Raw genomic sequence first — 21,806 nt, forward strand, 5'->3', positions numbered from 1 at the left:
ATTTCAAAGAACTTGCTTAAAAATATTATTATATCTTATTATTCGTTACACTAATATCGAGAGGAATCTAAATCTATAATACAATGTACTCTTTCTGATTAGCTTTGGAGGAAGAAATACGAGTTCCCTTGACCGCAAGATCACAATCGTTGCTGGTAAATGTTCTTGCTGCTGTGCTCATTGTATTCTTTGCATTTGGCGGTATTGTGGTTGGCTACATTTACCACAGACTAAAAAGAGAGAAAATGAAAAAATTATTGGCTATCGAGACAGCGAGAGCTGCTGTGGTTACACAATGGACGAAAAAGGTGATTGTGGAGAAGCAAAATCTCGTTAATGCCCAAAATGTTCAAGAACCACTTTTAATGCCGGTCGTAAAGATTGAGAAACAAAAATCAACAGTAACAACCGAGGACAGTAATGGAGGAAGTATTTCTGAATATGAACTTCCACTCGATAGTGCTTGGGAATTGCCACGAGAACATTTGGCTCTCGGTAATACCCTTGGAGAAGGTGCTTTCGGTAAAGTCGTTAGGGCTCAAACAAATACCGGAAAACCTGGAATTCCCAATATTGTAGCTGTTAAAATGCTCAAAGGTAAATGTCAAATATTTGTGTTAAAATTTTTTTTTTTTTTATTAAATCTCCCCTCAAAAAAAAGTTGAAAATTTCAAATGAATTTTGTATTTTTCCAGAGGGTCATACAGACTCGGAAATGATGGATCTTGTTTCGGAGATGGAAATGATGAAGATGATCGGCAAACACGTAAATATAATAAATCTATTGGGAGCTTGTACACAAGGTGGACCACTTTATGTAGTCGTTGAATTTGCGCCACATGGAAATCTTCGAGATTTCTTGCGCGATCACAGGCCCTCATCAGGATATGAGCTGACGATAAATGATGATCAGAAAGAAAAGAAGACATTAACCCAAAAAGATTTGGTTTCATTTGCCTATCAAGTGGCACGAGGAATGGAGTACCTGGCAAGTCGAAGGTGTATTCACAGAGATTTGGCAGCGAGAAACGTTCTTGTCAGTGAAGAATATGTCTTAAAGATCGCTGACTTCGGTCTTGCTCGAGATATTCATTGTCACGACTACTACCGAAAGACGACGGATGGCAGGTTGCCAGTCAAATGGATGGCACCAGAAGCTCTCTTTCATCGAATCTATACCACACAGTCCGACGTGTAAGTATACAAATTACTTTATTCAGAATTAGATCTGACGTATTCAACACGCAGACACTCTAGCTCATTCTCTCTCTCTCTCTCTTGTATCTTTCTCTGCCTTTATTTTCAAGTACTAAGGAAAATAATACTTGGCAAATAGACATTATAATAAATCATCTTCAGTTAAGAGATACGTTGCCTGATGTAATAAAATAATTCAAAATTCAATTTACTCCTTCCAAGAAGTAATAAGGAAACAAATAAATTAAAGAAACTCAATACGAACATTGACGAGTCTTGTATGTAATTAGTAATTATTTGATTTATAGAAAAGTTGAGTCTTGTGAAATTATATTCTTTTCAAAAGCTTAATGTTGATTAGCAACATTAAAAACGGATTTTATATGGTAATATGTGAAATAAAATTTAAAATAATATTTGTATTTTCAGCTGGTCGTACGGAATTCTGCTGTGGGAAATAATGACACTTGGAGGTACGCCCTATCCCTCAGTACCGTCAGTAGAAAAATTGTTCCAGTTGCTAAGGACGGGTCACCGAATGGAAAAGCCACCCTGCTGTTCAATTGAAATGTAAGATTTAAAATCAAATATCAAATACGAACGAAAATTGACAATCGAGCATCAAGATCATCATTTTATCTTGTTAATCGAGCGAAACAACAAAGAAAATTAATTTCCTAATTACAAATTCTAAAATCTTGAAATGAACTAAATGTCGACATTTTTTCTTGAATTTTGATTTTCACTGTTTTTTTTTTTTTTGCTAACTGTTTCGTCAATACAAAGTAAAATCGAAAATACACTAACAAGATACACTTAATATACGATAGAATACCTAATTTCTCTAATTTTAAATAATAGTTAAAAATCAAATTGTTTTTTTTTAGATATATGCTCATGAGGGATTGTTGGAGTTACCAACCAAATGAGAGACCAATGTTTGGAGAATTGGTTGAAGATCTCGATAGGATATTAACCATAACTACAAACGAGGTAAATAATGCAAATAGAATCAAAATTTCCCAAATATTATTTTCCAAAATTTTTATTTCATCAAATTGTTATTTAACCAAATTTACCAATGACCGAAAGTTCAGTTGATCAAATAGACACTAAACTTAAACTTTATTTTAGTGTGAATTAAATATTTAATTTTTGAAATTCTCACTAAATAAAAGTTCAGGACAAATAAAGATTCAATGAAATAGAAATTCTGACATTTAAAATTTTAACGTCATTTCAGTTAAGTGGCAATTAAACAAATCTCTCTAATTATATTTTAGGAATACCTCGATTTGGGGTTACCACAACTCGATACACCTCCATCCAGTCAAGAATCAAGCGAAGCAGAAGATGATGACGACGACGATGACGATGGCCAAGAAACATTTTCCTACTTGTTGTGAGATTTATAAAAGTCGAATTCAGAAAAAATAATATTAAAAATCTTCGTAAATAGTTTAAAATCGTTAAACCTTCATTATCACAACAAAAGTAAAATTGAGAAACGATAAAACTATATTGAAAAAAAAGAAGATTGAAAATCAATAATTAGCCATCAAATTTTAATTTTGGAATGTTAAGATATTATGCTAATTAATTAATCGACTGATATAATGAACACGCCAAATAATACAAATCAGTATTGTCTATTAGCGCGTACTTTATTATAAATTTAAGAACAAATTGCGAATATGAGAATAATAATATTGTATTGGGGGAATGAAAAATTTTTTTTCAAAGAGAAAATTGAACATTTTGTAAATTTTTTACTTAAATATTGTGCCATGACTAAGTGCCTTGATAATAATAAAAGGCAATACCGACATACTTTATAATTTAAAAAATCTATATTATGTATATCGGCAATTTTTTATCGTAAAATTAAATTTTGTAAAATTTTTTTAAAAAAATTAAATCAATTATTTTTCTATTAAAAATTTTGGTAAAATTTTAAATTAAATCAGAAAATTTGGAGTGGAATCTAATTTTATGTAATCGCAGTTACCATTCCTTTACCTCGTGTGTTATCGAAATTTATTGTAAATTTTAAAAATTCACATGACAATGAAATACTGCGTTTTCACCTAGTCAATTTATACTCAAGATTTTTGTACATTGATAGATTATAATGTTTATATAGAAAATGTGAGAGTTCTACGTGAGTAGATATAGTTGTTTATTGTTAATTTTTGTGCATTGTTTCCGTTGTTGTGAAATTAAAAAAGATGATGTAATTAGAGAAGCGATTGTTAAAGATAGGTACTTCAGTATATGAAATTTGTAAATATCCCGTCCCTATGAATGGAAATATCTTGCTTCAAGACAGCAAACATGGCCAAAAAGTTACGGAAACGTATTCAGTCTGTATAAACAGTGAATCACATCAAAAGTCGTGTTTAATATGTAATTTAAAAAAATTATTTATTATTATGCATAATCTTTTAATTAATCGTTTTTTAATTCTTTTTTTAAATATTTAATTTACATAACAACTTGAAATTTGTCTTTAATTATAAACTTGAATTTGTTTCTATAAACAAATATGAATTCGCATTTGAAGACAAATTTGAAGTTGTTAAAAAAAATCCATGGAAAAATTTTACTATTAAACCGACTATTAAATAACCGCATGTAGAACTTATGTGTAAGAATTTTATTTAAAAAAAATGTATAAATAGATATGTAAGCAAAACGATTAGAGATAGATATTTATTCTGTGTAAAATAATTATTGATTATTTGTATTATGAACCTTTTTTACCCATAATTTAAGAGATTATTGTTGCAAGACAGTCGATCATGAAGAGTGAATCTTCTTTCGACATTCTTATATTCTTAAACAAAGAAATAAAAATTTTGTATAATTGTTTATTCCATTTGTATTATGTATTTGACGAAATGAAAAAAAAAATTAAGGCTAGTTTAAACAATATTGTAAATAGTAATAATAATATTTTGTGCATTATTTAAAAAGCAACCAAGGAGTAATCAATATTCAGAAAGTAGCCAGTAAACCAGCATTTATGTGCGTAATATGTAAAAGAGAACATTGTCCATGAAAAATGATTGTAATCCAAGTTCAAACTACAATAAACCAAATTTATACTCAATTTGTGTATTTTCATGTACCCTATAATCCTATAATATAAACCTGATAATTAAAAGATAATTCAAATAGTCAATTTTCCCATTATTCAAACGATTTTGAATAAAATATAAGGCTAACCCATGTCAGTACTGAACATTACGCTTTTATAGTGAGCACCCTGAGAGTTAATAAAATTTTAAATAAATAAATAAAATGAAAATTATTAGTTTACTCACCACCTTCTTGCTTGCACTTTTGCGGAGATCGGGAATCACACTAACTTATTTGAAAAAAAAACACAAGCTGCTCTTCTTCACCAACATCCATCCTGTTCTTCAGGTATTACAGCTGAAACATGGGCTAAAAAATAAAATTATGCCCTTAATTATTTTCTAAATAAATCAGATGATGTTTATTATTAAATAAGAAGAATATTATAGATTGACAAAAATGATACATATATTATAAACAATAGTCATGTTTCAGATTTTTCTTATTTTTTGTTTATAAGTAGTATTTTAGGTCTTAAATAACTGTACCAAATATGAATTAGATATTTTTATCATTTTTCAAGACATAATTGCAAATTTATTGTCATTTTTTTTCACTTGATTACAATTCCTTTATTTTTCAAAATTTTAAAAATATGTTAAAACCTTTTCTCCGTCAAAAAACATTGAAGTTTAATAAAAAAAAAAGAAATTAAAAAATATCAATTTTTTAAATAATTTATTTATAAATTAATGTTTATTTTCAATATTTAAATATGTGCACCATCTTGAAAATTTCATTGTTTCTTAATGAGGTCGCAAAGTTTATAAAAATATTTTCTTAGAACACTAGCGCCATATGCTGTTCATGTGTTCATTTTCCATGTTCATTTATTCCATTTAAAATGAAAAATAATATTATTTAATTTTAAATATAATTTTACCCTAAATTTCAATATTGTAATTTATTATTATTTATTTTGCTTTATTAACAATACAATTTTTTGTTGCATGTCAAATTTCTTAAATTATTTTTCATTTATAAAAAACATTGTGAGTCAGTTCATTATATTTCGCCGAAAGTCGTTGCGGCATATTTTTAGAAAAATCACATACTTTGTAATAATGATTTTTTAAAATCCGTACAACATATTTTTGGGCAATACCTTTTGGAATTATATGTATTTGACTAAATTTTAATTTTCTATTTGAGTTACACGGAAAAAAGCTTATTTTGACAGTAGTAGAAATTTAAGATAAAAGCACGGAAGTAATTTAGATATAATATATATGTTTTAACATATTGATATTTATGTTAAAAATAGTCTATTTATAACTTATTAAAATTAATTGATTATTGTGTAAAAAGATGAAAATCATTAGGTGAAAATTGGTTTGTAAACTTATCTGTCAAATGAAAAAATTTATCATATTTCAATTAGAATTTCTTTGAAAGTCAATATTAATTTAAATATATATATATTTACAAACTTTCGAAACAATTCTAATTGAAATATGATAAGCAGTCTCTCTTAATTTGAATCAGTCAAATTTTCACTGTTTTGAAATCAGTAACCGACTTCTGGCTGCTAAATCAGTGAAATTTCACTGATCAGGTTAATATTTTATTTAAAATTAATTTGTTTAAACAAAATGTTACAAAGAAATGGAAAAAAATAAAAAATACAAAAAATAGATGTCGCCATTCGATTCTACGGGAAAATTTTCTGCAGGAATATTTATTACATGCCAATTTTTTTTTTTAGTAATTTTTCCCGCAGAATACTAGAATGGCACCATCTATTTTTTGTAATTTTATTTTTTTTCCATTTGTTTATAACAATTTGTTGAAACAAATTAAAATTCTTAAATTTATATATATATATTAAATATATAAATTAAATATATAATATATAAATTATAAATTAAATATATAAGTTTGGGGGATGGGGGATGATGTGTTACAAATATATATAAATACTTATAAAAATAGTCAATTATTTGGAAGTGCGAGCGGCGAGCTAATCAGAAAAATATTCATAACTTTTTAAATATCGGAGGTTACACATTTTTCTTTTTTTTAATTTACTCGTTAGAGTTTTGCGCATCAAATCAGCCTAGTCTTTTTATTGTCTGACATTGAGAACACATTCTAAATTGCAATTGTTTAAAAAATTGTTAATAACAATTAAAAGTTTTAATTTTACAACAAGCGCTTTGATTAGACATGAAAATATAGACTTTAAGCTTTAATTTAAAACAAAGTTCACTCAATTATCTTTATTCGTTTCCGAGTAATAGCAAAAAGAAAATTTCATTACCCAAAACTTTCACCCCCCCCCCCTCATTTCCAAAATAAATAATATTTTTGAAAAATATTTTAGGGGGTAAAAGTATATGCATATACCTATTAAAAAATGTAAATAACTTAAAAATCGGAGACAAAAATTTTGCAATTGGCTGTTTTCACTTATTTTCGCTCTATTAGTTTATAAATTTATAATCAGCAATGAGAAACAATATTGTGTAGAGCTCTTATTTCATTTAATCCCAAATTTAGTGATCCAAACAAAAAATTCTTGGAACAATTAGAATTAAGCAGAATGTAATCTTGCTCTTTTAATGATAGTGCAAGTGAATTTAAGGAATTTCGAGTTACATTAACTTTTGAAGCTATGGTTCCAGTGACATGTACATCATCTATCCAAAAAAAAGGTTCTTTTTGAGCTTGACGATATAATGAAAATGCAGTATAAGGAGAATAAAAAATATAAGGGCCTAGGCAATATTTTGGATAATAACTTCCTGTATATTCTTTCAAAGATACTCCCCATTTTGAACTATTGGATCTTATTACTGGCGCCTTTGTTAGGGGATTACAAAGTATAAGATGCTTGCTTCTCCTAGGAGGTAATTTATGCTTTAAGTAGTCCAATACTGCAGTGATATGCACATATACATCATCATCCAATTTTAATATATATTTGGCATCTAAAAAAAATAAAAGGATTAATATTACAAAAGTTCTTATTTATTTTATTTCTTTCAAGAAAGCTTCCAAGTATGACAAATGGCAAAATTGGAGCACATGAATATTTCCCAACTAATTTGGTCAAATTCAACTCTAAAAAGTAATCATGTATTTTTTCTTAAATTAAACATTAATTTTACTTACAAGAACAATAATATATGGCCCACTTTAGAGCCATAATATGTTTATAAGTCAAATTTCTATATGTATCAAGAAAATTCCCTTGGATTAAGTCACCAAATTTAAAATTTTCATTTACAAGCTCTGTTTGATATTTTTCAGACCATCCAACAAGGAAAACAGTAATTACAGATGATGATACTTGACCCCACGTTTCACGAATAGTATTTCTTCTTTTCAAGTTTTGTGGAGCAGAATGAACCATCACTAATAGATACGGTTGAGTTCTGCTGCATGTATCGTGATTTAAAATAAAGTTGAAATTTTTCAAATCAATCAAAGTACTTTCATCGCCAGCCGGAAGTTCATTTATGTTAAACGGCAATAGATTTGGAATTTGATAAATGTTGATAAACAAGAAAAAAGCGTATCCAGTGACCGCGAGAGCGAGCACAAAGATAAAGTACCTTTTATAGATCATAATGTTGAAACTAATTCAATATATTTATTCCAGCTATAGTAGAACACAAAAATATTTATAATTAGGTAATATCTCTATATTTTAAAAATATATCATTACGCTTAAATAATACAAAAAATATAGCTTTAGATATATAGTTAATCTTACATTATAAAGTTAAACATAACTTCAAAATTTAAGAGCATAGGTCAAGAGGCGAACGTAAATTCAAAATTAAAAATCAAATGGCAAAGTCACACACTGAAAAATACCATAGAATAATTATTCACTTGTCTAAAAATTGACAAATAAATTTTTAAAAAAATGAAATTTATTAAAAATAATTAAAATGCATCATTCTAAAATAAACTGACTATTTTACAGAAATTCAAGTTACACTGACAATTGTCACTATAATAAAATGTCAAAACGATTTATGAATAAATTAGATTTTCATCCATAAAAAAGATGATGCTTTGGAGGTTTTATCAAACAATGAAAACTCGTATCAGCGGAAAAAACAAATACAACAATTAATACTCTATAACTATAACTATACTAACCGCAGCGCCTCCGAGACTTCTCATATGCAACACGTTTGTTTACTAATTCAGAGAAAATAATTAAATTAATGTAAGACAAAATTAATTTTTTAACTCATGAAAATAAAAAAAAACTACACATAACCTGACAAATTTAAACAGTAATAGTTCTCCTAAATCTGTATCTTCATCGAAGATAGTATAAAAATCTTACTGATAAATTATATCAGTAACAGATAACAATTCAAAAAAATTATATGGGTCGTTCCACGTAAAAAATAGACATATATACCTAGAAATGTTGAGAACATTTTGCAAAAAATTCTTGAAAAATTATTATTAGCATACATGATATAAAATTTATAATAATTTTTAAAGCATATACATATTGAATATATATATATATATATATTGCCTTTTACCTATATATACTTTTGGTAGAAATGTTGTTGATTCAATAACATATTATTTTAGTGTTACTTACCCATTATTCACATCAAATTTTACACTTTACAAAATTTCAACTCAATGACAATCTATTTAGAATACAACAAGAAACTTAACTGATAAATTAACATTGCGGTGACCACACCACGTCTTCTAATAATCGAACTATCCATGCTCAATAAAAACTTTAAACGTTTTTTAATAACACTGCTGCACGATGTTGAAATCTGCCACACTGGCTGACGAATTTTTGTTTTTTAATATATACGAATGTTATTTATGAAGTACACTTAAATTATTACCAAATAAACATATATATATATAAGAAGTTATAACCCGACAGCTACACGAAAAATCTTTCTAGTATAAGATTAGGGGTGCTAAAATAGTATATTGTACATCTAGGGAGGAAAGTAATTGATTTCCACGAGTGTGAATTGTCAGTTAAAGGTATAGCATACAATGCACTAATATAATATTGTTTAAGAATCATAAAAAAATTCTATATAGACAATAGCTTATTTCTTGCGTATGTAAGAATACTTTTTTTCTAGAAAATCAATTAGAATATTTCATTTTTTAACTGACACAGATTTATTTCTCTCATTTTTGTATAAAAAAATTTATTTTCTTCAACTTGTTAAAACAAGGAGGGGGTCCTTTATATTTATTTCATAAACATTTTGCTTCCTCATTGTGTGAAGCAAAAAATTTGCTTCCTCGTGGAGGAAGCAATGAATTTCTCCAATTCAATTGATTGATTTAAAACATTTCGAGTTGAAAACTTGTTTTAATTTCTTAAATTTTTTGAAAAATTAAGAAAATTTTAATTAATTTTGGGTGTAACGTATATGAGAATCGATTCGTTTCAATGCAAGAAATACAATTATTTTATTTATTAACTTGAATTTAAATTAACACAAATTTTTTTTGGCTAAAATATGAATTTTTGATTTTTTAATTTTCATTAATTCTTAAAATTTAAATCAAATCTATATTTATATATATATATACCAAACGATTCGTCTTGACGTAAGAATGACGATTTTATTATATATACCACCTTAAATTTTTCTATTCAACAATTTTTTTAATTAAAACAAAATTTTTGGAAAAAAGACGATAAAATTTTTTTTTTGGGTATTTTTAAAAATCCTCTCGTCATTTTTCAGAGATTAATATGATAAATAACCATACCAAATTTTACCCAAATCCATTAAAACCTGTTAATGATATCGTGTTCACAAAAAAGATTCACCCACCCGCCCACCCACCCACACACACACACATACACACACATAAATACATCCGGACAATTGAGCAGGATCTCATATAACATGTTTCTATATAGAGGAAAATTTGTATTGACCATTTTTAAAAATTTTATAAACGAAAGGACTACCCAATAAACGAAAAAAACCATAAATTTTGGGACTTTTTTTATGGTTTTCACCATAAAAATCAAATTTTTGGGTGTATTGTCACTATGATTTTCGTAATCAGCGCATCAAAATACATAAAAGTACGTAGTATAAAAAAAAACCAAAAATATTTTTAAAAAATTCAAAAATTTTTGAAAAATTCCGAAAATATAGTAAATATCGTTTGTCTATTATCGGGCTAGGCTTAAAAGTTTCGTTAAAAGAAGTAGTTTTTTGGAAAAAATTTTGAAAAAAATCAATCAGTACGTCAAATGAGAAAAATGACTTTTTATCATTAAAACTCAAAAATTTGATAGTAATATCGTTTAAAAAAATTTTTTGAATTTTTTTTTTAAAGTACGTTTAAAAACGCACATTTTGAAAAAAAAGACTTTTAAAATTGATTCATTTTTAAGGAAGTTATGAGCATTAAAAAATTAAAAGTCATGAAAATTCTCCAATTTTCAAAATTCCATAACTCGAAAACGGCTTGCTAAAAGAATTTGAAAAAATTCATGGAAGCTAGTCTCAATTAGTACTAAAAGAAAAAACAAATTTCAAAAAAATCGGAGATGCAATTGCAGATGGACTTACACTTTGGCGTGGAATACATCATATATATAATGATATAAATTGTAAAGACTTACCGATGAGTGATGACAGCGGCGAAAATGTGAAGACAACGATAAATCAGCCACTTTTTCTCTTCAATAATATCGATCTTTCATCTTTCGAAACTGAAGAAAATTTAACTGAAAAAAATATACATTTAAAAATTAATATATTAAAACTCACTTGAGCATACATATATAAGTTTTTATAAAATTTTAAACAGTTTGACACATTGAAAAAATATTTTTCACGTTAAAAAAAATTGTTTTTATATTTAAAAAATTAATTTCTATATTTTAAATAATTATTACATTATTAAACAAAAATAATAGAATTTAAATATAAGAAACATAAAAAATTTATATAGAAATAAAAGAGAAAGATGAAATATTTTTATTTATTAATTTTCCTTGTCGTTTATTTCGGAATAAATGCAAAAATGAAATTTGTTTATAAGTGCTATCATTAAATGATAAATGATAATTAAATTTAAAGAACAAAATCTAATAAAAAAAAATAACGAAAAAAAACCTATTCACATTTCAAAAACATTTTTTAAAAAAATATTTTGCTAAAATTAATTTAAATATTATTACTAAAAATTTAATAATCAATTTATGTAAAAGCTTGAAGTTTGTTTAAAATCGAGACCTATTAACTATGACATAGATAAAATAAATATTGTTTATAAGAATTTGTCCTGACATAATGTAATAAAAATTATTTTAATTCTTTTATAATTTAACAATTATAAATTTCATGCGTAACTATATTGATTTTTTCCACAACATTCCATGGGATATCATCTTTATAAATTCCTACGGCACGTTGTCATGGAATCGAGTCAACAAATTAAAGTAGTATTAGCATTCAGTTACTCTAAAGTGATTTGATTTTTTCAACAAGAAGTTAAATGATTATTATAACCATTTTGTGTCAGAAAATAAATATTGTGTGTAAAATAAAAGTTATGTGAATAAAGTAATGGAAAAATTCAAAAAAAATTTAATTCTAGTTTCATAAAAGTGTAATAGTATTTTTTGTATTCAATTATAAACATTTAAAAACAAAGTGTTTTACTATTGATTAAAAATTAATTTTTAAAAGAAAATAGTGTTTAAAATATCATTTAATACCAATCATGATGGAAATGGAGATGAATGCAGAATTAGAGAGGGTATGTAAAAGAATATTTTACATAAAAAAAACATAGGTTAAAAAAATTGTGAAAAAAATTTTTTATTACCAACAAAACATTAGGTTTACATTTGTGCAATCAAACTTTTTTTATTGACTCAATAAAATTTTTTGTATAATCTTAACCAAATTTTGATTAAAATTCAAATAATATTTAGTTATCCAAATTAAAATTTAAAAATATTTAAACTTTATTTAATTTTAATTAAAAAGCCAAAAATTTTATTTTACTCACTAAAAAAGGTCTGATTGCACAAATATTTTGTTGACAAAAACTAAATAATTTTATCTTTGTAAGACTTCAGAAAAATGCAATTTTTTTCATTTAAAGGATGGTGGAAGTGAAGATGCAGAGCAATCTTCAGAAGGGAGTTCTGCAGGAACAGTTTTCTGCACTTTAGAACAAGACTATGCAAAAGTAAAATTTAGTTAAATTCACATTTATGTATATAAACATATTGATTTTATTTTCAATATTTTTATATTATTTAATAACATAATTTAAATAAAATTATATTTAAAAATTTATAGTTAATAAAGGAAATGAAGAACAATGAAGCACTTGCTCCGTATGAGGAAGAATATACCAGACTTTTTGAATCTTTGTATAAAGCCCATAGAAATGAAAATGAATTAACTGAAAAATGCAAATTATTACAAGTAAGATTTTAAACAGGTGTATAATTTATTTGTATTTATATAAATTTAATTAAATTTATATTTTGTTATAGGAAGAAGTAATGCAATATGTTGAAAAAATTGACGAACTTGAAACAAATTTAGAAACTAATGAACAAACTATAGCAAAATTAAAACATGAAATTACCAATTCAATGAAACTTGCAGATGCTGCGCATTCTAGAGAACAAAATGCTCAAGAAATAATTGAAAATTTACGAGGAGCATTAAAAAAATTTAAACAGGAACTTAATCAAAAAGATAAATTAGCTTCAGAACAAGTGTAATTATATTACAAAAATTTAACGATCACAACTAGTAAAAAAAAAGAAAAAATATTTTTAAAATTATATTATTATCAAAATTTTTTCTAACTCTTTCCAATGAAAAAACAAAATTCAAAAATTTTATTTCCGATGGTTTTTGAATTTTACTAGTTATTGATAAAATTTCAGATGTAATGAAACCATTGTCATTTATTTATTTATTAATTTTATAGTGATTGTATCTTAAAATAATATTTATCATTTTAATATTTAATTTAGGACATTAATGAATAAACAAAAAGAAGGTTTGGGTTCTGATCGAGATAAATTTATAGGAGAAATAGAAACATTGCGAGAACGATTGAAAGCAACAACCAAATATAATAGCGAACTTGAAATAAGAAGTGCAGAGCTAGAAAATCAAAGGACCGAAATCCAAGAAAATTTAGACGCACAATTAAATGAATACTCCAAAGAACATCGTTTACGTGAAAAAGCAGAAGAGACGATTCAACAGTTACAAGAGGAAATAAAAAAAAACATCAATGAACTGCAGGTAAAAAAGGAAAACCGGTAATTGTTAACAATTTTTTTTAAATTCTAATATGTCTGATAAATAATAAATAATTTTACATAAAATTTTAAAATTATAACAGACAATAAATTCATCCTTGAAAACTATGGGATCTCATGCTACAAAACTGGAATTTCAATTAAAAGATCAAAAACTTACAAACGAAACCTTACAACAAGAAATTAATAAATTATTATCAAAGAAACTGAACATACAGTTAGAATTTGATAACTTAAACATTCAGTATCAAAATAATGAAAAAAAATTATCAGAATGTGAACGAAAAGTCGATATGATGAAAATAGAAATACAGAAGTAATTGAATAATATACAAACATGTCCACTATTTAAAAAAAAACATTAAATTATTATTGTTTAAAATTTACATTAACTATGAATAATTTATTTCAACTTTTTTTAAAAATTTTAGAATGCGTGATGAAAATTCAAAATTAAAAACAGAAAAAGAACAATTGTCTAAAAAAATTATGAAAGAAGAAAATCTAAAATCTACTGCTCAAGACAATTTAAAACAAACGCAAATTAGTCACAGAAATGCCGAATTAGAAATTTATTCATTACAAAAATTTCTTGAAGAGGAAAAAAAAATAAAAGAAAAAATTATTCGTGAAAAAGAAGCAAATGGAAAAGCTGTAGCTGGCTTAAAGGAAACCATTAAATCTTTACAAATGGAAGCTAATATCAATGAGCAGATACGTAGAAAAATGGAATTAACTATTGAAGATGCTGGACAGAATGCTGAAGAATTGAAAAGAAAAATTTTTCATCTTGAAAAAGAAAGAGATAAGTACTGTCATGAGGCTCAAGAACTTTTTGATAAGGTATACAGAAATAAATTTCAAATTAATAATTCATAAATAAAATTATATACAATTATTTTTTTTCTGTTTGCAAATAAAATTTTTTTTTTTTTCAAGAAAAAGTTATATTGTATTTATTAAAGTAATTTTTAAAATAGGTAGAAGATCATATTGATGATTTAAAAATTAAAAGAACAGAGATATCTGATTTTAAGAAACGTCTTTATGAAGCAGAATCGAAATTGCGACAACAACATAATGCTTATGAAACATTAAAAGGCGAAAATAATTCACAGTTGACAAATTTATCAGAAGCAAAAGATGAAATAAGAGAATTGAAGCAAAAATTAAAAGTAACAAATAAACAAGTAGAACAATTGAAAGAAGAAGTTGCCCTAAAGGAAGTCAGTATAACCAATGGAGAGTTTTGTACGTTATATGTAAAAGAAAAAGTAGAAACAAAATATATAAATATGCGTAAAAAAACATTTCTCATTTAATTTTAATGTAATTTTCTTTTAGTGTTGGGAAAAGCAGAAAAAGAAAAAGAAGAATTAAAGTCTGAATTGCAAAAATCTTTTAAAACAGTGTCAATGTTAAAACAAAAAATTGAAGAAATGAAAAATGAAGAAAAACATTTGAGACTAAATGAAAATCATGCACAAATGAAAATAAATCGACAGAAAAAAGAAAATGACGCTGTACTTGTTGAACGTGACGTTCTTGGTACACAATTAGTAAGACGAAATGATGAAATTTCTCTTCTTTATAATAAAATTAGAGTATTGGAAGATATTATTCAACGAGGAGAAAATCAATATGCCCAAAGATTAGAAGAAATAAGATTGTTTAAATTAGAAGTACAAAAATTAAGAAGCGAAAAAATTCTTTTAATTAAAAACATAAATAATACGAGCGATCTAAAATTTGAACTCGTTCATATGCAACAAGATTTAACAAGAGAAAAATTAAAAGTCACTGCATTAGAAGAAGAACTTCAAAATCCATCGAATATTCACAGGTGGAGAAAATTAGAGGTACATTTTGCAAATATATTAAGAAAAAAAATATATTTTAATAAATTTAAGTGTAAAATACATTTCACTTGTGTGAGTCTTCAAATTTAGTATTAAAGTTTTTATTGGTTTAAGGGAACTGATCCTGATATGTTTGAGATGTTAAAAAAAGTTCAAATTTTACAAAAACGTATTATAAAAATGTCTTCACAATTAATTGTTAAAGAAAAAACAATTGAATATACAGAAAAACTTTATACAAACGTACGAGAAATACTCGGAAAGCAACCAGGATCTGAAATGACGGAAATGTTATCGAAAACTCGAAAAGCTCTCATAGATAGAAGCAACAAGATAAAAGTAAGATTTTATTATTAATTAATTACAAATAAAAAATAAATTTTTTTAAATTAAATAATGCAAACATTCCGATGGTATATTGAGAATTAATTTTATAATTTACTATCGGACTATCTGCATGATTTGAAATGGTTCCAAAAGAATATGTTTCATATTTGACAAAAATTTGTTTTTAAATTTTTAATTTAATATTAATAACCTTTTATCATATTATCAGTGCATACTTGCAGAAAGAAACATGTTTGAGTCCTTAACAAATGAGCAAAAATTTGAAAATGAAAGATTAAACAAAGAATTAAATGATTTAAAAATAAAATATTATAGTTTAAAGAATAATGGACAAAATTATAATAAAAACAAGCCAACTGCTGTAGCTATTTTACCATCGATATCATTTTCAGAGAAAAAAGTTTATGGCGGAGGTTTTAATATGACTGTGACTAAATCACAAATTAATAAATAAAATTATATATATATATATATATATATATAACGATTCAAGAATGTAAATATAAATAAAATGTAAAAAGTCTTTCTAATTAAAAAAAAATCTAATAACTATAATATTGTTTAATTTTATTTAAAATTAATTTTTTCTAAATAATATAATAATAATAATGATTTACCATTGTTGTCAATTGCCTGGATCCATATGCGGTGCTTTTCAAATCATTAGATCCCGGAGATCCCTCCTCTAGATTAGAATTCAAAAATCCACATAATAAAAATTTGAGAAAATAATCTTTTGCAAGGAGACCGGGTTCTAAAGACATGAATCACTCTATAAGCTAACAAATTATCTGGATTCTCCATAATTATGTATAGTGTCCACAAAAAGAAGAAGCTGAAAAATATATATATTTATACAAATCAATTATTACTAATTAGCTCATTAAAATATTAACACATTACACAAAATGAAGTGAGAAAAGTCTATAAATTTTTTGGCATAAATATTTACTTGTTGCCATCTTGAAAAAATATCATTGTTGTAAAATTAATCAGAACTTTTTGGGTTATGCAGAACATGTTTTCAATATAATTTATAACCTAAAAATATTACCACGTGTATAAAATTCCTTAAAAGTAACACAATATGCAAAAATTTAAAGAAATTCCCAGCAATTTCATATCAAACTTTGATAACACGTTTTTTTCCAACAAAACGCACAGAACAATGCGAAAAGGACTATATTACATATTTTAACGATTATTAAACATATATTATTTATAGTTTTAAAAAATACCTTATCTCTCAACACAAGAAATAGTTAAAACAAAATAAATTTTAGTAAAATCAACACAATTTACCAATTTTAGAAGAGAAATATGTACATCGAACAATTTACACAGACAATTTTTGACGGGAAAATACAGGTAAGAAAAGAAGTGCTCTGATTGGTTAACTGTAATAATGGCGGTAAAAGTGTCTAATTTTGTAAACAAGTGGTTAACTGAGAGTAGATATTAATTTTACCGGCGCGTTTTAACTTACACAGTCCAAATGTAGATGGCGACAAAAGAAAATTCCCCAATTTTCATTTTAGATACAAGGGAATTTGGAATTTTTTTATTGGATAGAATCATAAAGGGCTAATCAACATGCATGTTATGTCAGTTTGTATATTATAATCAACGCATATGCGTCTACATTGTAACTAGTTTCTAGTATTGCTTATATATTATTAATGTGTACGTTGCAAGATAGAAATAACGAATGAGAATTGTCTCATTTTTTTACGTGAAATTTGGAATCATTAAAAATAATGACCAAGCCGCAATTTATAGCGACTGATGCAATCGACGGTATTTGGCCCTTTTTACTCAGTGTAAGTTCAACTTCCTTTTAAATATCAAATATATGCAGTGATAATAATAATGTTTTTATATAAAAGGGTTTAACAATAGAAATTTTTAATGAAAAGAAAAGTTTTTATGACAATTTATATATTTCACCGGTTTCGTATACTACTCCAATCAAAGAGCTCATAATTCAACAATATATATGTATAATATAAATATACATGTTATCGTACACCCAATTCGCAGTGAGATTGCACATTATTAAAAACTTTAGCTGTAGGTAATGAAAACATCGTAAGTAGCCTTAATGGTGTCACACTACATTTAAACAAATACCGGGTAGAGTTTTACCTTGAACGTACATTAATTAAATGTATACATATATCAGTAATGTATGACAGCAATGTCTATTCTGTAAAATATATATGAAAATTATAAAATTAAATTGAACGAATAATCGATAGGATTTTATATAGTTCATTACGTAATTATAAAGGCGCTTTATACGATTTTATATATAGCTGTATTATTTTGCTAACATTAATATTTTAAATATTATTTTTTTGAAATAATTTTTTTAAATTTCCATAATTTTAAAAAACTGTGTTTTACATATCAAGTTAATTTAATTTATTAAAAATTATCTTTGCCAATATCATTGTTTTCTTATTTGCGATTGTAACGAATGAGACGTGTAAAAAATAATGATATCAGTAATATTTAAGTACCTGCCTATGCACTTTATTATGTTTTATCTGACAAGTACGTAAAAATTCACGTACGAATGTATTTTTTTAATTTAACCTTATATATTTGATTCAGACAATATTTTTTTAAAACAAATTAAAAAATTATATTTGAATGGGAAAAAATGTGTTTTGCAAATTAGGTTTAAATTAAAATAAATTTGTAAATCATATAAATTTAATTTTTAATAAGCGCAAAAAGATTGAAAATAGTTTTAATTTAAATAATGAAAATCATTGATAGGAATAATGTTAAATCAATGAACAATTTTTTTCAGATCGAATGGAGGGATCCTTGGTTAGCAATTTTATTAACTTTTCATGTCGCCATCACAATGACAGCATTGATGACGCGGAATCATGCTAATTTTCAAATTATCCTTTTCCTTATACTCCGTAAGTTCAAATTAATTCGATTATGTTAATTACACTAAAAATATCAAATCATAAAATAGTGTTTAAATAAACAACTTTAAATTAATCATTAAAAGAATTAAAATAATAATGGTAATAATAAGTATAAATAATAACGACATTGTTAATAAAAATATCTATTAATACAAAGTAACTATGTATTCTTAATTATTTAATAAGAATGTCGATAAGAATAATTAACAAAAAAACATTAAGTGAATTAATTTTGTAATAAAGAAAATAATTAAAAATTAATGAAAGTTTATAGGTAATTATTATATAGATTAATTGATTTGACCTAATTAATAATTTTAATTATTATTTTTTATTTTTCTAGTACTATTAGTCTACTTTTCTGAAAGTATCAATGAAGTAGCAGCCACAAATTGGAAGTAAGTTTATACCTGTTTTCTGTTCGTACAGATTATTCATTTATTTATGTAACAATTGTGATATAATTATTTTCATTTTTTGCAGGGTATTTTCTAGACAACAATACTTCGATTCCAAAGGCCAATTTATATCTCTCGTTTTCTCAGTGCCTATTTTAATTAACTGTATGATTATGGTGGTAAGTATTTTTATATTTCTAAAATTTTTTTTAATTATTTCATCGTTTGGATCTGAGCAAATTTCCCAAAATCAAATTATTGCCTTTACACTGGATTATAAAGAAATTCATTTTTTTACCCAAATAAAAACTGTTTCGTTTAATTTAAAAAGAAAACATTTTGAACTGATTATTATTTCATCAATTTGATGAATAATAGAATTTTTCAATTTAAAGAACTTTATGAGCCAAAAGTATTGAACGTTCAAATGAACAAAATTCTTTTTGAAACTTCTTTAAATACGAATTTTATTACAAAATATTGTTTTAAATATCTAAAAAGAAGTTATTAAATTAATATTAGTTTAATTTACTGTTTTATTTTACATTGACATTATAATTTTTAATAATTTATAGATTGAAAAAAATATTTTGTTCATTTGAACGTTCAAAACTTTTGGTTCATAGAACTTTTTGTTCACTTGTATTTAAATTAAAAATATTAGTAAATAATAAGAATTTACCTATTCGTAAATTTATTTATTAAATTTTTTGTTTTTCTTTTTTTCAATCTTGGATTTCTTGGATTTTTCGAGAAAAAAAACATTTCTCGTAAAATAAAGAAACCAAATAAAATTTAAGAGAATCATTTCTAAATGGATAAATTTTTTAAATTTTATAATAATATAAAAATATAATTTTGAAGGCAAGTTGGTTATACCAATCAAGTCAATTAATGACAAGTTTGAAAAGAGCTCAACTACGACAGAAGGTGAAATCGCGACAAATTGAAGATGAATCATTGAATTCAAATGGAAATGTCATCAGGCAGAAGCAGGATTAAATTTTTAATTCTAGTCATATGGAAATGTTCATCGATATAATATAATTTTGGATAGCTTATTTACCTATAACAAGACCAGAAAAACAAAATGTGATGAAGCTCTAATTCCTTATAAATTATGTAGTTTTTGTTTTCATTATAAGAATAATCTGCACTCCACAGAATTTCAATCATTATATAGGTTCTTAGAGCAATACCAGAATTTTGACTGTACAGTTTTCCGTCTTGCAGCATTTTACAACAGTCACGCTGCTCTTTTTTAATAAAAAAAAAAATAACATACATAATAATAAAAATAAGCATAATTAATATAATGTTATTCGCGTTATATCAAAACTTGAAATAATAATAATTAATATCCATATAAATACCAAGGAATGATAGCCTAGTTCGTATAAATGGATGTCGATAAAGATAAGAATCCCATCTGAAACATATAATATTGCAAATGTGATAATATCTAGTTTGAGAAATAAATTATGTGTAAGATCTATAACTTTTACAAAGAAAAAATGCGTCGAGACATATTTCTGAAAGTTTTCTGAATCTTTTGATATTCATTTGATGCATTGGTATATTATTTCCATGAATAAATAGAGTTGCCCTGTTATTATAAATAATTATCTAGATATTATATAGGAATGATGTACTTATATTAAGAATGCAACGATATTTAAAATTTCGTTTTTTTTTTTTGTTTAATTATAATTGTTAAAGAATTCGAAAGCCTATTTTTCGCACCTTCGATATAATAATTGTATAATAATGAAAGAATATGTAAATGTTTTTAAAAAATTTGCGAAGGCGTCGAAATATTTTTCTTTATTGATAATATGAGTCCAAGACTCAACGAATTGTACGTATTTTTTTTTGTAATTTAGTATAAGCTGTAATAATTTTATGAGCATTTTCTTGCCTTAAGTGCATTGTTATCGGAAATGTTATTCTCGATGCTTTTATAATTTATAATATATAGTTAACGCACTACTTATATTGCAATATATACATATATATAATATTTATGCGTAAATTGTAAAAAAAATTCATTTTATAAAATGTGACAATTGGTTTGTTCATTTAATTAACGATAAATTTTATGCTTTTCGAAAAATGAAGATTTTGATTATTTTGATTATTTTTGTATACAATATACATTATAAATATTTATAAAACAACACTACATCTTTAGTCTTATTTATAACCTTTTAACTCTTAAATTATAAATGTAATTATTATGAAATATAATTATTATAATTTTTAGGAACTTTTTTTAAATTATGGCGGGATCATTAATATTTACAATATTATTATAATTATATTTAGAATTTTAATATTTAATTATGTAATTACCTATTCCATGCACAAGTTGTGTTATTGAAGATTATAAAATCTAAATTTCTTATTTTTGTTATTAGCTTATAGTAAAAAACTGTTAATTTTAATTACTTTCACTGGTTTTATAAATTCACTTGATTAATAAGTTACTTTTAAAAATTTTGTCAAACTTTATTTAAATTTTTTTAAGAGCGTAACTATAACAAAAAATAATTTTTCTGGAATTCTTACACACTTCGTTAAAAATACATTCTTATTAATATAAAAAAATTTAACTTTAAACGTTATTTAC

The 21,806-nt window shown here is 25.0% G+C and overlaps 4 protein-coding genes and 1 long non-coding RNA gene across 10 annotated transcripts in view; 3 read left to right on the forward strand and 2 right to left on the reverse strand.

Moving 5' to 3' along the window:
- Positions 1-4,309, forward strand: part of LOC127291494 (fibroblast growth factor receptor homolog 1-like) — a 58,168-nt gene extending 53,859 nt beyond the window's left edge. For both annotated transcript variants that reach the window (XM_051320672.1, XM_051320671.1), the window contains exons 8-12: positions 103-597; positions 696-1,194; positions 1,627-1,767; positions 2,085-2,190; positions 2,481-4,309. In XM_051320672.1, coding sequence (XP_051176629.1) covers positions 103-597; positions 696-1,194; positions 1,627-1,767; positions 2,085-2,190; positions 2,481-2,603 — 1,364 coding nt within the window. In that variant the 3' untranslated portion in view covers positions 2,604-4,309. The remainder of the gene's footprint in view (positions 1-102; positions 598-695; positions 1,195-1,626; positions 1,768-2,084; positions 2,191-2,480) is intronic.
- Positions 1-17,194, reverse strand: part of LOC127291497 (uncharacterized) — a 76,415-nt gene extending 59,221 nt beyond the window's left edge. The window contains exons 1-4 of the long non-coding RNA XR_007844605.1: positions 17,134-17,194; positions 16,449-16,666; positions 10,946-11,050; positions 4,524-4,647 (exon numbers count right to left, since the gene is read on the reverse strand). This is a non-coding gene — a long non-coding RNA (uncharacterized LOC127291497). The remainder of the gene's footprint in view (positions 1-4,523; positions 4,648-10,945; positions 11,051-16,448; positions 16,667-17,133) is intronic.
- LOC127291496 (lactosylceramide 1,3-N-acetyl-beta-D-glucosaminyltransferase-like) lies at positions 5,002-9,017 on the reverse strand. 4 transcript variants are annotated; one of them, XM_051320676.1, is made up of 5 exons: positions 8,915-9,013; positions 8,452-8,722; positions 8,057-8,149; positions 7,453-7,942; positions 5,002-7,268 (listed from the first exon to the last, which is right to left on the reverse strand). In XM_051320676.1, exons 4-5 carry the CDS (start codon positions 7,907-7,909, stop codon positions 6,781-6,783), a joined length of 945 nt encoding a protein of 314 aa, XP_051176633.1. In that variant the 5' UTR covers positions 7,910-7,942; positions 8,057-8,149; positions 8,452-8,722; positions 8,915-9,013; the 3' UTR covers positions 5,002-6,780. The 4 variants fall into 4 exon arrangements, with proteins under 4 accessions (XP_051176633.1, XP_051176632.1, XP_051176634.1 ...); XM_051320675.1 differs by lacking the exon at positions 8,452-8,722 and having other exon boundaries at positions 8,915-9,017; XM_051320677.1 differs by lacking the exon at positions 8,057-8,149.
- Positions 11,965-16,386, forward strand: LOC127291495 (cilia- and flagella-associated protein 58-like). 2 transcript variants are annotated; one of them, XM_051320673.1, is made up of 11 exons: positions 11,965-12,087; positions 12,439-12,525; positions 12,639-12,767; positions 12,839-13,068; positions 13,331-13,607; positions 13,708-13,940; positions 14,056-14,467; positions 14,605-14,875; positions 14,969-15,483; positions 15,598-15,822; positions 16,040-16,386. In XM_051320673.1, exons 1-11 carry the CDS (start codon positions 12,052-12,054, stop codon positions 16,283-16,285), a joined length of 2,661 nt encoding a protein of 886 aa, XP_051176630.1. In that variant the 5' UTR covers positions 11,965-12,051; the 3' UTR covers positions 16,286-16,386. The 2 variants fall into 2 exon arrangements, with proteins under 2 accessions (XP_051176630.1, XP_051176631.1); XM_051320674.1 differs by having other exon boundaries at positions 16,053-16,211.
- A 226-nt stretch (positions 17,195-17,420) lies between the features above and the next one.
- LOC127291424 (transmembrane protein 18) lies at positions 17,421-21,359 on the forward strand. Its single transcript, XM_051320554.1, has 5 exons — positions 17,421-17,651; positions 18,650-18,767; positions 19,123-19,177; positions 19,263-19,356; positions 20,042-21,359. The coding sequence occupies exons 1-5, from the start codon at positions 17,589-17,591 to the stop codon at positions 20,177-20,179; spliced, it is 468 nt and encodes a 155-aa protein (XP_051176511.1). The 5' UTR covers positions 17,421-17,588; the 3' UTR covers positions 20,180-21,359.
- Positions 21,360-21,806: the final 447 nt, after the last annotated feature.

This window comes from Leptopilina boulardi, unplaced genomic scaffold (genome assembly GCF_019393585.1).
Source record: "Leptopilina boulardi isolate dan_hultmark-lab unplaced genomic scaffold, ZJU_Lbou_2.1 LbouV2_137, whole genome shotgun sequence".
In the NCBI taxonomy this organism is placed as follows: domain Eukaryota; kingdom Metazoa; phylum Arthropoda; class Insecta; order Hymenoptera; family Figitidae; genus Leptopilina; species Leptopilina boulardi.

Bases quoted from the DNA above. Each gene is read 5' to 3' on its own strand.
- LOC127291495 (XM_051320673.1), top strand. From the start codon at position 12,052: ATGATGGAAATGGAGATGAATGCAGAATTAGAGAGG. The intron at 12,088-12,438 runs GTATGTAAAAGA...TTTCATTTAAAG, and splicing joins TGAATGCAGAATTAGAGAGG to GATGGTGGAAGTGAAGATGC. The intron at 13,608-13,707 runs GTAAAAAAGGAA...AAATTATAACAG, and splicing joins AAAACATCAATGAACTGCAG to ACAATAAATTCATCCTTGAA.
- LOC127291496 (XM_051320675.1), bottom strand. From the start codon at position 7,909: ATGATCTATAAAAGGTACTTTATCTTTGTGCTCGCTCTCGCGGTCACT. The intron at 7,269-7,452 runs GTAAGTAAAATT...TATTTTTTTTAG, and splicing joins GGCCATATATTATTGTTCTT to ATGCCAAATATATATTAAAA.
- LOC127291424 (XM_051320554.1), top strand. From the start codon at position 17,589: ATGACCAAGCCGCAATTTATAGCGACTGATGCAATCGACGGTATTTGG. The intron at 18,768-19,122 runs GTAAGTTCAAAT...TTATTTTTCTAG, and splicing joins TATCCTTTTCCTTATACTCC to TACTATTAGTCTACTTTTCT. The intron at 19,178-19,262 runs GTAAGTTTATAC...CATTTTTTGCAG, and splicing joins GTAGCAGCCACAAATTGGAA to GGTATTTTCTAGACAACAAT.